This window comes from Dichotomopilus funicola (genome assembly GCF_033296635.1).
Source record: "Dichotomopilus funicola strain CBS 141.50 unplaced genomic scaffold C8A04scaffold_30, whole genome shotgun sequence".
Classification (NCBI taxonomy): Eukaryota; Fungi; Ascomycota; class Sordariomycetes; order Sordariales; family Chaetomiaceae; genus Dichotomopilus; species Dichotomopilus funicola.
This window is the reverse complement of record NW_026944051.1, coordinates 10926-27568: the sequence shown is the minus strand read 5'-3', so window position 1 is coordinate 27568 and position 16643 is coordinate 10926. Positions and strand designations below refer to the sequence as shown.

At 55.1% G+C, this 16643-nt stretch overlaps 7 protein-coding genes across 7 annotated transcripts; 4 read left to right on the top strand and 3 right to left on the bottom strand.

The window, feature by feature from the left end:
* Positions 1 to 228: 228 nt before the first annotated feature.
* C8A04DRAFT_28497 (methyltransferase domain-containing protein) lies at positions 229 to 2013 on the top strand (the record flags this gene model as incomplete). Its single annotated transcript, XM_062780665.1, has 1 exon — positions 229 to 2013. One exon carries the CDS (start codon positions 229 to 231, stop codon positions 2011 to 2013), a length of 1785 nt encoding a protein of 594 aa, XP_062637087.1.
* Positions 2014 to 4092: 2079 nt separating this feature from the next.
* On the top strand, positions 4093 to 5684 carry C8A04DRAFT_28496 (ACT domain-containing protein; the record flags this gene model as incomplete). Its single annotated transcript, XM_062780664.1, has 3 exons — positions 4093 to 4116; positions 4205 to 4607; positions 4693 to 5684. 3 exons carry the CDS (start codon positions 4093 to 4095, stop codon positions 5682 to 5684), a joined length of 1419 nt encoding a protein of 472 aa, XP_062637086.1.
* Positions 5685 to 5849: 165 nt separating this feature from the next.
* Positions 5850 to 6752, bottom strand: C8A04DRAFT_12124 (ribosomal protein S5 domain 2-type protein; the record flags this gene model as incomplete). Its single annotated transcript, XM_062777223.1, has 1 exon — positions 5850 to 6752. One exon carries the CDS (start codon positions 6750 to 6752, stop codon positions 5850 to 5852), a length of 903 nt encoding a protein of 300 aa, XP_062637085.1.
* A 1015-nt stretch (positions 6753 to 7767) lies between these two features.
* Positions 7768 to 8572, top strand: C8A04DRAFT_37141 (AIG2-like family-domain-containing protein; the record flags this gene model as incomplete). The annotated part of the gene is made up of 4 exons (XM_062783782.1): positions 7768 to 7833; positions 7895 to 8265; positions 8374 to 8438; positions 8529 to 8572. 4 exons carry the CDS (start codon positions 7768 to 7770, stop codon positions 8570 to 8572), a joined length of 546 nt encoding a protein of 181 aa, XP_062637084.1.
* A 2845-nt stretch (positions 8573 to 11417) lies between these two features.
* C8A04DRAFT_28493 (short-chain dehydrogenase) lies at positions 11418 to 12574 on the top strand (the record flags this gene model as incomplete). The annotated part of the gene is made up of 5 exons (XM_062780663.1): positions 11418 to 11743; positions 11825 to 11902; positions 11977 to 12122; positions 12196 to 12297; positions 12369 to 12574. 5 exons carry the CDS (start codon positions 11418 to 11420, stop codon positions 12572 to 12574), a joined length of 858 nt encoding a protein of 285 aa, XP_062637083.1.
* A 185-nt stretch (positions 12575 to 12759) lies between these two features.
* C8A04DRAFT_12042 (Alpha/Beta hydrolase protein) lies at positions 12760 to 14019 on the bottom strand (the record flags this gene model as incomplete). Its single annotated transcript, XM_062777197.1, has 2 exons — positions 12760 to 13716; positions 13750 to 14019. The coding sequence occupies 2 exons, from the start codon at positions 14017 to 14019 to the stop codon at positions 12760 to 12762; spliced, it is 1227 nt and encodes a 408-aa protein (XP_062637082.1).
* A 634-nt stretch (positions 14020 to 14653) lies between these two features.
* C8A04DRAFT_28491 (uncharacterized protein) lies at positions 14654 to 15931 on the bottom strand (the record flags this gene model as incomplete). Its single annotated transcript, XM_062780662.1, has 4 exons — positions 14654 to 15027; positions 15083 to 15144; positions 15199 to 15664; positions 15742 to 15931. 4 exons carry the CDS (start codon positions 15929 to 15931, stop codon positions 14654 to 14656), a joined length of 1092 nt encoding a protein of 363 aa, XP_062637081.1.
* Between the last annotated feature and the right edge of the window lie 712 nt (positions 15932 to 16643).

Here is a 16643-nt window from a genome sequence, read left to right as displayed (position 1 = left end):
CAAAAATCGCATTGAGCTACCAGGCGGCTGCACCTGGCAACAGCCGTGAGGTCATTCTCGCATGGCTTTCAGTACGCCGTATCGTACGCAATACACAAATTCGTACAATACAATACACCAAGCACCCACAGACAAGAGCACTTCCTTCAAGTGAATTTTCACTCAGACTTCAAGTCGACTAAATATCAACCACCATGTGGCCATAACCTACGGCACGAATAACATAACATGTCTCTCTTTGAGACCCGGCCATCACGGCCCCTCCCATACTCCTCCGAGTTCTCTTCCACAGAAGAGTACGTCGAAAGCCTCCTCCTCTTTGCGACGACCTCGGACCTATTCAGGTTTCTGTGCGGCGGCGTCCACATCCTCGATTTCTTCACCACTGAGCCCGGCTTGTTTGCGGCCGCCGTGCCCAAAGAATGGCAGGACTACCTAGTGGCCACCAGGCCAATGGACCTCCTGGATTTCCTGATGCGGAACGACCTCTCCTCAAACTCCCCATCTGCGGGGCCCATCCAACCCCCAGACTCCCTGGTGCAGTATGTCAAGGACATCAGGAAACTTTCACTAGACCGGTCGTTCCAGCCCAGCAGACCAAAATTACCCGTCCTCCCTCGGCCAGTGGCCCTGGGAATGAAGACGAAAAAGGTCCATGAGGTGACCCATTTCGCGGGGTACATCGACCGACTGGCCGAGGACGCGGCGCGCACGACGGGGAGTGAGTTCACACACTTTGTAGATTTTGGGAGTGGTCAAAACTACCTTGGGAGAACCCTCGCGAGTCCGCCGTACAACAAGCACATTGTGGCCGTGGAGAGCAAAGAAGCCAACATGGCCGGGGCCAAGGACCTGGACATCCTGTCAGGCCTGGCCGAGCGAGAGAAGCGGGTGCGGAACAAAAAGCTGTATTACCGAGTCCGCGATGCGGTCGATCCGTCGCTGCAAAACGACGAAGAAGCCCTCAAGCGCGCAGCCAAGAACCTGGGCATTTCCGAGGAAGATATCGCCACTATCGATCTCACTTCCAGAAAGGAGATGGAAGCCACGTATACCGTCGAAGAAGGCAAAGGTACCATCGAGTATGTCGTTGGCCGTCTAGAACACGCCGACCTGACCGATGTCCTCTCCCAACTCCGCGGCCAAGAAGACGGAGTCCGACAGGACAACCTCCGGATGATGGCCATCTCCATCCACTCCTGCGGCAACCTCTCCCACTACGGCATCCGCTCCATGATCCTGAACCCCTGCATCCGAGGCGTCGCCATCGTCGGATGCTGCTACAACCTCCTCACCGAAAAGCTCGGCCCGCCCACCTACAAACCCCCCTTCAGCCGCCCCAGCCTCCAACCCATCAACGCGCGCGTAGCCCGCGAATCCGAGAAGCGCGACCCGCAGGGCTTCCCCCTCAGCCAGCGCGTATCCACCCACGGCGGCGACGGCATCCGGCTCAACATCACCGCACGCATGATGGCCTGCCAGGCACCGTCCAACTGGACGGAATCAGAGAGCGACGGCTTCTTCACGCGGCATTTCTACCGCGCCGTGCTGCAAAAGATTTTCCTCGACCGCGGCGTCATCTCGCGCGTCTACCACGGCGCGGAGACGGATGAGGAAAGCCCGTTTAATTCCAGCACGAACCCTGTCATCATCGGCTCGCTGCGCAAGCAGTGCTACACTTCCTTCCGCGCGTATGTGCGCGGGGCGATTGCTAAGTTGACGACGAACGATGAGTTTGCTCAGTACAGCGAGACGATGCGGGAGAAGATGGGGGATATTACCGACGAGGAGATTGCGCGGTATGAGGAGATGTTTCGGCCGCGGAAGCGGGAGCTGAGCGCGGTTTGGAGTTTGATGGCGTTTAGTGCCTGTGTGGTGGAGTCGCTGATTGTGACGGATCGATGGTTGTTTTTGCGGGAGCACCCGGATCTTGTTAGGGACTGTTGGGTGGAAACGGTGTTTGACTATCGTCAGAGTCCGCGGAATTTGGTGGTTGTTGGTATCAAAAAATGAGGGCAGGGGAGGACCATGGAAATATAACGAAGAAGTCATGGCCCCATTTAGGGGTTGCGTTCTCAGGGGCATAGCCACGGCGCTCGGGGATATTCGCATGACGTGCATCTTGCTGGAGTATATTTCTCGCCATTTGTACCATCTTCTGTGATAACTACGGGAGTCCGAGATGCAAAATGTGGAAGACAAAACGGCGGCTTCGAGGACAGTCGGGGTTCTCAAACGATATATACACTATGACGAGGCTCCCCGAATTTAGTTGTCGTTTGTCAAGTCGGTTTATCAACAAGAGAGACAGAGGTTTTAACCAACCAAACACCCGTTCATTCGGCTATCAATATACCATATTCGCCAATCATACTGATGAGACCTTCTGCCACGAGCATAGCGTCAAGTTTGACATATGCCGTGTTCCCATAGCGTACCTGTCGTCTTCGTGTCCCACCCACCATCTATGTCTTCTGTTTCCATTCCTGTCCTTGTTTCCTCCTAACTCCTGAGTACTTGAGATAACCTCTTAAGGTCGGGGAATATTTCCCCGTCCTCGCTTTCCAGCGGTTTTATTCTCTTCCCCCATTTTCTCTGCCGTGTTAGAGACGCCGTGACATCCCACGCTCCCCCACCTGACCTACGGCCCACTGACCCACTCACGACGGGTTAAACTTAGCGCAACCGAACTGTCGAAGCGAGCTCGCCCAGCATCTCGGAACTGCTGCTTTGTTCGCTTTGCATATGCATTCATGGGAAAGCTAACAAGGAAAAGCCCCTGCCCCCTTCTCCAGCGGGCAACCGTCACACTTGAACTCAGTTTCCCATAACCAAAAAGTCTCCCTCATAAAACGACATCACAAAACCAAAGGTGGAGCTCCAGTATTTAAGGTTTTTGTCGATCCGATTGCTCGCTGCAAGGACCACTTACATACCCACCCACCCACCTTGCCATCTCCTATCTACGGAGCTCTCGACCCCAACGTGGGATCCATCTATGACCGAGCTTCTTATCTATGCCCACCTTCTCAACTCTCAACTCTTAAGTTCCCTCCGTTACCTTTCCCCTTTACCTCACGAAACTATGGAAGAAAACATGCCCCACGAGATAGAGGGGCACTAATGAACCCAACTTTTGTCTTACCCCTCCTCCCCTCCATAACTGCGGTGGCGGACATTTTCCAGGGGCGCACACCATCTCGTTCGTTAACACCTGCATGAACCACAGAAACACGACTTCCGGATCGGGCTGCAGGCGCATGTTAAACACTGGTTATTTTTACTTTTACCTTTCTTTTTTTTCACCTTTTAGGTTGCCCATGGAAGCCTCTTTATGTTAGGCACATCCCGTCTTCGCTGCACACCCGTTGAAGCTCAACAGTGAGAAAGCAGCACAAAACAAGACAAGACCAAAGACCTTCCACACCGCAAGTAAGCGAGTCATCGTCTATCCATCATCACCCCTGACTTTGTTGAAGCTTGGCGTGAATTGGGACATTTGTCGTCATTTTAGTTTTTACGAAAGAGGAAAAAGAAAAGAAAGAAAAAAGTATTACAAGAGTGAAAAGGGGACCTTATTTTGCAAGCTTCATTGGTCTTTTGACTTTTTGATGCTTGAGTCCTCTTGACAACCATAATTGCCGTTTTCGTCCTTTTGTACTAAACATCTTCACCTGACTTGCTCTCTTAATTCATGGATCAATTTCTCACATCCTAATTCCCCAGATAGCCACACCTGTGGATAACAACAACCCGACATCGTCATATCATCAGGGTTGTCGCCGAGGAAGAGCGGGTCTCCGGCAGTTGATAAGCCAAACAAGCTCCGCTCACGATATCTACATCCACGCAAGTCTGTTTTGACCGAAGGCGGGGGTTGTTGTGTATTCTTTCCCTTCTCCATCAAACTTTGGGGTTATTGGGACCACACAAGAAAAGCGATCGGGGATCGTTTTCGTGACTCATTCCTTCACTCTTTGTTCATCAAACACATCATTTCATCGCATCCGTCGCTGGACTTCACACGCAGGTCCTGGAACGAGCGGTTGGGTTCACCGAACAATTCGTCGCGACGACGACGACTTTCTCACCATGGCCGCTCAGGTATCGTTCATGGTATGCCCTCCCCATTCCCACACACATTCCCCTCCTAGAAAGCCACTACTTCTTCAACCCCATACACACATCACTAACACCCCCCCAGGAAGGCACCCTCAGCCTAATCCACATCCCCCTCGACCTCTACCCGACCCTCCTCCAACCCATCCTCCAAGTCCTCCTCCCACCCAGCCAACTCCCACTCACCCCGGACAACCTCACCATCACCACCCAACACCATGGCGGCCAAACCCACAGCACCTTCCTCAACATCAGCATCACACCCATCGAGTGCTCGATAGTCTGCCACTCCGCCTGGGCCGAATCCATCTTTGCGCCCGCCATCCGCCGGCTGTCGTCCCAGCAAGCCAACAGTGTGGCCATCTCGGGGGATACGTATATTGCGCTGAGCGTGTATGGGACGGGGATGGATGCGGGGTCGAGGGTGGTGGAGTTGACGTCGCCTTTGGCGTTGGCGGGGATTCCGATTTTTTTTACTACGACTTATTGTGAGTCTTCTTTACTTTCTTCACCTTCTTGCTAGGATATTATGGCATCGCAGATCGAGAGTAGTGGGTGCTGACTGGGTATCAGACTCGGATTTCATCCTGGTCCCGACCAAAGATCGACAAGCGGTCGTCAAGACGCTTCTAGCGCGCAACTTTGTCTTTTCCAACGATGACCAGTCCCAGTTAGTCTCCGCCAACCCGTCACCAACTTCATCGGCCACCGCCCACCGCCACGGCGGCTTCGGTTTCGGCGGCGTTAGCTCCGGGTCGGTCTACCCAACTTCCCACAGCCGTGTCCCAAGCCAGCCAACCACTCTGACCACCAACGACCTCTCCACATCCCCTACATCTCCCCCGCCCGCGGGGCTATCATCGGCAGTGAAGGAAGCAGCCGCAGCAGACGACGTAGACGCCCTGCACCAACGCACCTTCGATCTCCTCCGCAAACGCCACGTCACGCCGTACATCGAGCCCGGCCTGACACTCGTGCAATGCAGCGGTCTCCGCAGCAGCGGCGTTATCTCCCTGCGCAACCCGCCCACTCCAGGGGGGACCACCTCCCACACAGATACCGCTACCGGCATAACAACCAGCGGGGAGACGCCAATCTCCTCCCGCCGCGGCTCAGCCCGCCCAGTCCCCTCCAAACCAGCCTGGGTCAACACAATCGACACAAAACTCTACACGAGCACCATCACCGCGCTGGTTTCGCAGCCACGCTTCCTTAGTCTAACGCTTGCCCCCGATGACCCGCCTTCTTTACTTCTCGACCGGGCGCTGGTGCCCCTTTTCGGTGACGCGCTGGTGGGGCCTGTGGATGACGACGAGGCGGCGCTGGTGCCGATTTTCTTGGATTTGGCGGACCTGCCGTTTGAGGCGACCGGGATAGTGTCGGGTGTGGCCGGGCGGTTGGTGCGGCAGATGGGGGGTCCTGGAAGTAGAGCGGGACGGGGGCCGGGGGAGGAGGCGGAGTTGTCGTATTTGTCGACGGCGAGGGCGGGGGCGGTGATGTTGGGGAGGGATTTGGTCGAGGGGGCGTTGGGGGTGTTGAGGCCGTTGTTGGAGGGGGAGGAGTAGGAGGTTGTATGTATACGTGGGATGGTAACGCCGCGGGAAGGGGGTTCGTGTGTTTCCATATCGGAGGGTCGTAAGGGATATTGATGTATACCATGGAGTTCAAAACTGTCGACGTAGATCGTGTAGTGTAGTGTAGTCAAGCTGCAACAAACAAAGCTTCCACTCTCACTTCCCCCCCTTCTTCTTCCCGCTCCCACTCCCACCTGCTTGCCCCCCCTCCTCCCTCACCCACCCCGCCCTAACAAACGCATCCCTCGCAGTCTGATTAATCAACGCAAACCTCCTCGGCCCCAACTTCTGCCCCCCATACCAGCGCGTAACCACCACCATGGCATCCCACAAATCCATAAGCTGCATCAAATGCAGTAAACGCCCACCCGCCGCGGTCTCGCCGTCGTCGTCACAGTCCTGGAAACTGGTGCCACCGTCTCCGCGGATACGCCAGGCGGTGATGTTGTGGGTGGCTGTGCGCACCCGTTTGTCGGAGGCGAGGAGGTGGGCGAGGAAGGAGGTTGCTTGCGCGGGGGAGGTTACGGGTGCGCAGCGGGCGAGGAAGGTGGATTTGTTTTCGGTGAAGAGGGCGGATAGCGTCCAGGGGGGTGGGGGGTTAGTGTTGGAGGACATGGAGTCGGGGTCGGGGTTATTGGTGGTTTGATCTTTGTCTGCTTCTTTTGCTTCTTTTTCTGCTTCCTCTGGGGGTTCCGCGGTCTCTTCCGCTGGACCCTCCTTTGTCCCAGCGGATAATAACAACTCCTGCACCTTCTCTATAGCATCAAATAGACAAACCACCCCCGGCTCATACACCTCACCCACCGCCTCCCGGAACAACGCCAGATCATGCGCCGCAGCGCCGTGTTTCCCGGCCGCGCCCAGACTATGCGTGCCGAGGACTACAGGCGGCACATCGGGGTATTCGGCGGGGAACTGCAGCCGCAACGATGCGGTGTTCTCGCCCGGGAGCGTGAGGATGAAGATGGAGGGGTCCGGGTCTTGGGTGGCCTGGACGAGGGTGTTGTCTCCGTAGATGGAGTTGATGGCTTCGATCTCGTCGTTTAGGGCTTCTGACATGGTGGGTAGAGTTTGGGAAGGGGCGTTGGGGGTGGGCGAAAAATCTGCATGGGACCGGTGTTGAGTGAGTGTATGGAAGGTGCGTTTGCTGTTTTGGGTTCATGTGTGGGAGTGGAGCCGTGATGCATCTTTAGTGAAGTACACATAACAAAATCCTAACATGCAAAAAATGTTCTCTTAATTGTGGAGGACATCCAAGTATCAGGCCTGTGAAGTCTATTCTGATTTATATTCAACATTTTATGGAAACTTTTTAAGTCTCTGGAATTCGCTTGATTCAAGGGTTGTCAGACTTTCTAATTGTGAGTTTAGTGACAGCGCACTGATAGGCAATTGGTAGGGTTAATGTCTTCATCTCAACCCTCCCGTCTCAACAACCTCAACTTTACTATCATATTAATTTCCATCAAAATCACAAAACAAGGACTCTAGTTTGCCTAAAATATACGGATACGCCACCACATAAAGCCGCAGGAATACACTCAGTTTCTCCAACGTTTCATATTTACCCCATCGGCCGGGCTTGCCCACTGTGCCTCTCTGTAATGCCCCCACAGCGCTTTTGTCTGCGCGTTGCAGCGAGCGCCGTGCTTGGCATTGGGCCAACACACCACGGCCGCATCCTGCTTATCACCAACAACCGGTCTGAAAACAACTCTTGATGCCTGAGCTGGGAAACAAAGAAATCTTAAAACGATAACCGCTACCGCTTCAACTCACACGGTGCAAACGCCTAGCCTTTGTCCGCTTGACTCAGCCCAGCCAACGCCGACTTGTTTGATCATTCACCAGGTTTAGTTAACTAGTCATTCCGGCGTGGATACGAATAGAAGGGAAACCTCACAAACAAGTTAGGCTGCCATTGTATCAACCTTGCGCCCATTTGTTTGCCATTTCTATTTGTACTCTCAAGACTTCTTCATCTCCCTCCCGGGATTTTTCTTCCTTTTATTCTCTTCTGTCGTTATCCGACAACCTTATCACAACACTAATGCCATTCTTCCAGCGACTCAGGATGGCAGCTAAGAACTCCGTCCCAAGCGACGATGGCACCTACACGGCCTTTTTCTACGGCACTCTGGTACAGACAGTCCCACGTCACTATAAAATCAGTCACCACTAGGTAACTAACAAACCTCCAGATGGCCCCGGAAGTCTTCTACTCCGTCTGCTACGGCCGCAAAGAAGTTCCCCCCTCCATCGCCGCCCAGCACACCTTCCAACCCGCCCTCCTGCACAACTACTGCCGGCGCCGCGTGCGGTACGCCGACTACCCGGGCATCATCGAGGACCCGCGGCACGACGTCTTTGGCATCCTAGCCACGGGGCTCACGCGGGCCAATATGCAAAAACTGGACTACTTTGAGGGCAGCCAGTATGAGCGCCGGAAGGTGAAGGTTTCGTTGTTGGATAAGGTTGGGGATGCGCATGGGGAGGGGAATGTGGAGGGGGAGGAGAGGGAGACGGAGGTGTATGTGTTTTTGGAGGAGAGGGATTTGGAGTCGAAGGAGTGGTGAGTTTGTTTGATTTCTTTTTTTCTTTTCCTTCTTTTTTTCTTTTTCTTTGGTTTTCTCTTTTGCCTTTCTGATACTAGGGATGGATCAACTAACGCAAGTACTAGGGACCTGGAGGAGTTCCGCCGCGACAAGATGAAGTACTGGACCCGGGCGGGCCATACGTTTGATGGTACGCATTAGCGTTGATTTCTTTGATGTCTAACTACTACTACGTGTCGATTTGAGAAGCGAAGCGTCCGTAGATGCTAACCTGCCGGAGACTGCGACCCGGACAACCCGGCGAAGGTGGAGGGTAGCACTTGAGTTGGGAGTTTGAGGAGTCACTCATAGAATCAATCACAGTTGCACTGCTGTGCCAGAGGATACTGTGCCAAAGGAATGCAGACTACCAATGATTATCTCTGTCTCATTATGATTCTACGTGATACTAGTATGCATGGACTTTGATTTCCGTCTTTCGACAAACTATTCGAGCTGTTCTTGGCAATAAGCGATAGAATATGGTAGGTCGGATATCAAATCTCAGCATATCACATTTGCCAAGTGCGACAGTCCCATAGTCCGAGGCGTCTGCCTGATAAGACGTTGTACAGCAGTCCGAAGGACCGCCACCTCATCTCACATAATGTGAACCCTTGGGTAGGTTTGTCTCATCCTTTGCGGCGTGTGTACCACAATTCAACACAATATGTTACCACCGTACCACAGCCAGGAATATAGGGGCTCTGATATCGCACCACCAGGGCACTTATCGGGCCGTGCAATCTATTCCCCTCAGCTTGGCCGTGGTACACAACTCGACGATCCCCGACGCTCCGCACTCTTACACCGAATCCGTCGAACGGTACTCACCCAAAGACTCAGACAAGGCTGATCGTCCAATGCGGCATATCGCGATGGTTCCCTCTTGCCTCTGAGCCTCCCTAGGCTACGACACTAACACAGTCTAGTCTACCCTAGGACCATGGTAAACCCCCCGCAAGAAACTCGCAAACCATCCCGAGCCAGGCACAGCTCGCCGGAGCCAGCTCCGGTCGGCCGACAAACACCCCCCCCTCCCCCCTAGGCCACCCCCAGTTTGCGACGCCGTGGAGATGCATGTAGCGGCTGGTCGGGAGGAAGGGGGTCCGTCCGGGGGAGGTTCAGGGGGGAGGTTCAAGGGGGGAACTCTTATCCCGACATCACGCCGCAGGGTTATTCCGGCTTTTTTATCTTTCTGTCATCAGCTCATCGGTTCGTCACGCACCCTGCTCTCTCGGCAGATCGCACAGTATTATGGACATGGAGGGGAGCGCAACACGACATTTTGCATGCACCTCTGCGGCTCATGGGAGGAAAATGAGTCCGAGTGCGGGTGCGAAATATAAGTCCCGAACAGAGTGAACCAAGAAAGTGAGATTTGTGTCCAGAAAGGGAGAGGGATAAGTGTCGAACAAAAACGGAAGGAAGCTGGGGTGGTATTGGGTGGTATTTTAGGTTGTGCCACGAAACGGAGCAAAGGACCCACTCCACACGAGCCTGGAATCACCACCGTTTTCCAAGCATTTTACTGCGTAGTACAGCCGAGGTACACCCCCATCAATTCCCCCCATCAATTCCCCCTTCAGTCACTTCAGTGCCATCAGTGGAGAGTGCCTTCATCAACCCCTCAATTCCTCAGATCGACAATCGCAAGGTCGCTTCCTACAACCAATGGCCGCGCCGAGCACACCCCGCGGCGCCGCAGTCCGTGATCCTAGCGCGCGGCGCAGACTACGTTCGTGGAAAGGGCGCAGCTGGCTTTCTTTCAACCGCCGGCTCGAGACTTTAGCTTTGCAACACAACCCGCTGCAAGTCGGGAGATTGGGAGATTGGATGGAAGTTTGGACGGGAATAACCTTTTTCTTGTGTTTTTGTTTTTTAGTGCAGTGGGAACGACCGGATTCAGGAAGGGCCCGGGATTCGGGAATGGGATCGAATCGTCGATAGCAGCCCCCTGAACGCTGCGTCTGCGTCTGCTTCTGCTGCAACTGCTTCTGCACTCCTACGATACTAGTACGCGGAAGACACACGAATCAGGAAAATGCGGTAACATGGCGGCAAGCAAAAGACGAGACGAGATGAGATGAACGGGAGTGCGACCCGAAAGTGGCCCAACGTCGCAGTGCAGACTGCGCAGGTCGCTGCGCAGTATGCTCGTCTGGAACTTTTTGTCCCTGAACGATCCCACCGAACACCGACCGGTCGGAGAAGTCGGGGCGCCGCTTCTTCCGATGGGTGGTGGTATCATGGTATGGGATGCCACGGTGATAACCATCTCCCTCCGAGATGGGTTGTCTGTTTGGAGTTCTTCCGGGGATCCCTCTCGTCGGTGCCTTGCCTTGGTAATTCACTTACCAGTTTACCAGAGCGACCTGAGCCAGGCTTGTCAACCTGCCAGGGCCCGGGAATCCACTCCCTGCCCACGATCGCGCCTCGTGGCAGACCCTAGCGTGGGATCGCGCACCTTGCCGGCGGGTTCCCAGGCCTTGCCAGGACATACCGTACATACAATCCCCAGTAACCCTCGGCGATAGACGGGGGATGTAATCGCCGTGTCACCGTCTCGGGTCCGGATTTTGGGGAGAGAGTCCTTGGCTTTCTGCTTGGGCCCAGGTTGCCTTCGGTAGTCACGGTCCTGCGGTAGGAATCCCGCAGTCCCTAGTGCAGCTGTGTGTCCCTTGCTGGGTTGCTGGGTTGCCGCCCACTTATTGCCTGTTCCTCGTTGTGTCTGTGCCCTTTGGGAATCCTTCGAGGGGCCGATGATCTGGTGGTGGTTGTCCGGTTCGAGCTAGTGCCCGCGATACCTCGGGCCGGCGCATTATTCCCAGTCTTCACATAGCACGGCCATCGTACCTACCTACCCTACGTTTCAGCATTGCACATCAACGCCTATCCATACACTAACTCATCCAACCCTCAAACACACGCTACCGACCCTCTCCTCTTCCAACCTCGCTGCCTATTATCCGCACCATTACCCGCCCCATCCGGAAACCCGCTCCTTTCGGCCTCCACGCAAACTTCCCAAAACGGATATCCCGCTTCATCCCACTTTATCCCATCCTGTCCCATATCCCAGTTTCCCAGATCCCAGCTCTACACTACGCTACACCACACTAGTTCCATCATGGCCCCCACCGGCACCCGCCTCACCCGCAAAATCGCCATCGTCACCGGCGCCTCATCCGGCATCGGCCGGGCCATCGCCCTGTCCTTCGCCCGGGAGGGTGCTACCTTTGTGTTGTGTGCTGATCTCGTTCCTCTTGGCCGTGGTGCCGAGGGGCCGCCTAAGGATGGAGATGATGATGATGATGAGAAACTCTCTACCGAGGCGCTGATCACGAAGCGGTATGGTGAGGGTAGGGCGGGGTTTCGGAAGGTGGATGTTACCGTGGAGGAGGAGGTGAAGGGGATGGTGGAGGGGTTGGTGGATGCTTTTGGGAGGGTTGATGTGTGAGTCTTGCTGTTTTTTTTCTCGTGACGGGGATGGTATGGTGTATCTGATGTTGAGATGAGACTGGACTAACAAAACAGCATCGTCAATAACGCCGGCGTGGGCCCGGCCTTTACACCGCTGCATGAGACGCCTGACGAGATTTGGAGCGGCACGCTGTAGGTCTCTCACTCCCTATGTAATATGTAAAGGAGTTAGAATGGAGTAAAGAAAAAAATTACTAACAAATCAGCAACATCAACCTCCGCGCCCCTTTCCTCTGCTCCAAGTACGCAATCCGCCAGTTCCTCACGCAGGACTCGGCTTCCGAGCGCGACAAGCGCGGGTCCATTATCAACATTGCGAGTGCCGCTGGTTTGCGGGAGGTCAAGCTGTCTGGTACGTCTGTCTTTCTCTTTCTCTCACTGCTTCAAAGTCTTGTGCTACAGTAATATGCTGATACACAACCAAGGAGCCTACTGCGCCTCCAAAGCAGCCGTCATCAGCCTGACCAAGTCCACCGCCCTCGAATACGGCGCCGCCCGGATCCAGTGCAATGCCATCTGCCCCGGTAGTGAGTATCCTCCTTTTCTCCTTTTTTCCCCACCAAACGCCAACGGGAGATACACGAGCTAACAAACACAGCCATAATAACCCCCATGACAGCCCCCGTGCTAGCCCACGACGAAGCGCTCGCTTTCTTCAAGACAGCCGTGCCCTGGGGCGACGGCGGAGTCAGCCGCGGACCGGAGGAGATTGCGAATGCGGCCGTGTGGTTGGCGAGTGATGAGACGAGCTGGGTTACGGGTGTGGCGCTGCCGGTCGATGGGGGGTATTCTGTGCATGCTTAGTTCTTTACTATGGACTGCGTAGTTAGCTTTGGTTGGTGTTTGAAGAGGGACAATTTGGACTTCATTACTGTTATTGTGCTGTTGCTATGTGAGAAGAACAAACTGTGATTACTCATAACCGCCCCCAACTTTAAATCTTAAAACCTTAAACCAGCATCAAACAGACCCCAAAGAAATTAAACTCCCTATTCATCCAAAAACCTCAACCCATCCCCTGCGGCTTCCCCGACCTCCTCCTTCAACCCCAGCCCCTCCGCCGCCATAAACACATCATGCGGGGCGACCCCAATCTCATACGCCTTCACCTTCCCACCTCCCTGTTTCTGCACCTCCGCCCACCGCACAATATCCTCCCTTAACACCTCCCGCCCGCCAAACTGCACCCACACCGGCACGTCCGTGACAATAGCCTTTTTCACGGGGGAAATGTACGGGTTCTCCGCTACCCCTTTACCAGCCTCTTCTTGGTCGGTGCTGCTGCTTGCGGTGGACAATGCCTCTGGCAAAAACACCCTCAAAGCCCACTTCACCATCACAGGCGGGACCAAATCCGACTTATCCTCCTTGCGCTTCTCCAGTTCCGCAGCCGTCACACTCAAATCCGTCCACGGACTCCACAGCATCACGCCGCGCGGCAGCGGTAAACCGTGAGTCGCCTTCTCGTCTTCGAGATACCGGAGCAGTGCCAGGGCGAGGTTACCACCTGCCGAGTCGCCTGAGATGATGATTTTCGAGCCGGGGACGGCAAGCCGGTGGATGAGGTGTGCGTAGGAGGTTATGGCGTCTTGCAGGGCTGCGGGGAAGTGCCCGCCGCCTCCGTTGCTGTTTTGGGCGTGTAGGTGGTGGTGAGAGGCGAGACGGTATTGGGGGCAGAGGACGGCTGCGGTGGCGTTTTTGTTACCGGTGGTCGCTGCGGACAGGAGAAGGGACGCGCCAACAGCCATTTCACGGTCGCGGCAGTCGAACACGACGTAGGCGCCGCCGTGGAAGTGGAGGAACACTCGCTCAGCTGTTGCTAGGCTGCTCACGCCATCTTTGGTTGACGGCGGAGCAGGGTGCCAGACGGCGCCGATCTTGGTCGGTCGGATGCCGTTGGGTTGAGGCGTCGCGATGCCGGTGTAGATTGGGATTGTTGCCTGCTGCTGCTGGCCGTCTCCTTCTTGGGCGGGTTCGACAATCGGGTCGATAGCAACAAACCGGTCCTTTTCCTGGCCCGGGTCGAGCGTCTGTGCCGGCGAAAATTCGACGGTGGTGGAATACTCAAAAAAGAAACGCGTCAGGGCGACTACAAAAGCCTGCTTATGTGTCCATTCGCGGACGGGGCGGAATTGCGCGATGGTGTAAAGCAGCATCAGCGACGGCAGTTTGACGACGGCCTTGGCGATCGTGTAAGTCGTGTACACGAAAAAGCCCGGTTGCCGGGTCCAGGCCGACGTGTTGGCCATGTTGCGTGTTTGTCTGCCGGTAAGCAAAAAATTCTGTGCACTGGTGATGAACAAAAATAATAAAAAAGAAGTAAGACGTCGAGGTGGGTGAGAAATATGAGTTCAAACATCCAGGCGAGTGGGAGATCCCGAGGCTTCAAACGGAAGGTGTTGGGAGCTCGGCTACTCAGCTGCGCGGCTCCCTTGGGTCGCTCCCGTGGTGCGTGGTCCAGATCACCTTTCCAACAGGAGCAGACCCCGGTGCAATTAAACGCCAGTGTACGGCGCGGAAATCGTGCGACACTACTACTGCGTATAGCCGGACATCTCCGGGTCTGCAGAAGGAACGGATTGTGGGTGTCCAAAAAGTCATTTTGTATGTGTGATCTTTGTTCATGTTCCAAAAGTGCGCGGGCGCCTCGATGGGTCGCCTGGGCGCTATATACGGTGAATCGAAGACAGTAGAAAACTCAAAAAAATTGGTATCCGCAAGACAAAGAAACAACCGCCCAATCCAGATAGCCTCCGTTTATCTTGCCAGATCCAGATCCAGACCCCGAACTCCGTCATTGCAAACATTACGTATCCAAAAGAGAAACATCACAGTAGCCGTACAGCATCATACACAAGTCTTAAATCGTCACCCCCCTCATCCCTAGTACATGCTGTCGTGCTGCGGTGTACCATGCTCGACGTCTGGCCGCTTGACATGGAACTGGTGCGTGACCTGGATGTAGCCCTGCCCGGCCTTGAGGAAGTTGGGGTCCCCGTGGCTGGTGTACGTGTTCAGCTGCCGCGTGCTGTCCGTCTCCGGGTTGGTCTGCGAGTTCATCGGCCACGTGTCGTGGACGAAGGACGGCTTGGAGTTCTTCTCGCTGCTGTAGCTCGAGTGGAGCGACTTGAACCACCGGCTGAGCGTCGGCAAGATCCCGTTGTTGGGGAGCAGGCGGCCCAGCGTCGGCAGACAGCTGCAGAAAATGGCCACCCCCATCTCGATGCTGGACCAGAGCATTCCCTTGTACAAGTCGACTATTTACTGTTAGCTATGGATGCCCCGAGTAGGTAGCTGTCCATTCAAACGTACCTAGTTGCGGCGAAGCCGGGTTGTACATGTAGACGATGCGGATAATGCAGGTAATGCACACGCTGGAGAGTCGTGTTAGTCATGCCTCTTTTCCAGACGACGATGCCGTTACTCACAAAGCACCGAGCACAAAGATGCTCGCCACGGTAATCTTCTTGGAGAGATTGAGTTTAAGCCGGAAGACAGCGCGCAGAGGTAGGATCAGGATGGCCACGTCTAGCAGCATGTTGGTGATCTCGTAGCCCAGGATCAGGTTTCCGAACGCAATGCACCGGCTGCCCGGCGAGTTGGCCGCGAGGAGATCCCATGCCGCGCTGACCGGGATGCACTGGAAGATGACTAGTAAAAGCGCCGCCAGGCCCCACGCAACCGAAAGGGCGCCGATGATGATCATGGGGATCTTGATGTCGCTGTTGTTGACGGCAAAGATGTTCCAGTACCAGCAGACGACCGAAGTTTTGACAAAGGTCAAGATGATGGTCATCAGGATCTCGGATACCCAGATCCAGCGGAGCACCGCGTTGACCTGATCCAGACCCGTCATCTGGGTGATGTCGAGTGTGCCGCCAGAGTCATAGAGACCTGTTCAAGTCAGCCCCAACTCTCTTTCTTCTCTCCTATCTTCTTCACCCATCGTCGGGCCCGCAGTGGTCACCTACCATACATGAAGACCGCCGTGTATGCGTAGAATAGAGACAGGCCGGCTAGGGTTAGGAAGTCGTCGGCCGCGAACTTATTTTGCGTGCGAGACTTGCTGACAAACCGCAACACCACCGCCACCGTGGCCACGAAGGCCATGATGGGGTAGGCGATGAAGATGCCTTTGCCGCTTTCCGTCAACACGGTCATTGTTTCTTTGGTGTAGAGAACAGGATACACGACTGGTAGGGGTCAAAGTAAGCTCAGATACCTAGTGTAGGTACCAAGTAGTCGTCCAACGATACTGTCCGTGCGGGAAGGCGTCGACTAAGAACTGGGCAAAAAGCACCTCGAGACTGGGGGGTGGTGAAAGAGGTAAGGGCGAAGCCACATAATTATGAGTTTGCAACTGGACCCGTTAAAGATCGGATGCCGGGGAGGAGGCGCGTGGCGCGTATCATGTAATATGGAAGAGAACAAGTCCAGTATTTCCGAAACGAAGGACACGCTGTGCCTCAAGATGCGCCCCCCCCAGAAAGAGGGAAGAGTGGGGGAAAGGGAAGTGGGAAAGACGATGTTCCCAGTTCCCCAGCAAAATGGAAGCAAGAGTGCAACAGCAACCGCAAGTCAGTTGCAACAGACCACGATCGCGCCTGCCCCCGGATGCCCGAAGGGACCGAGGAATGCCGCAGAGGTGCGTTTCCACCCAAACCTCACGTCTAGGCTCCCACTTCTCCCACCCGACTGACCTCGACCTCACCCACATCCCGTCTTGGACAAGAGTCGCTCCTCCCCCCTCTCACTCTCACCTATCTTTGGCCCGGCCGCTTCGGGCTTGCAGCGGCTGAGCCTTCAACGGACTCCTCGTATGGTAACACTGATACCCCCCCACGGGTTGCAACGGAGGGGTGCAACACGCTGC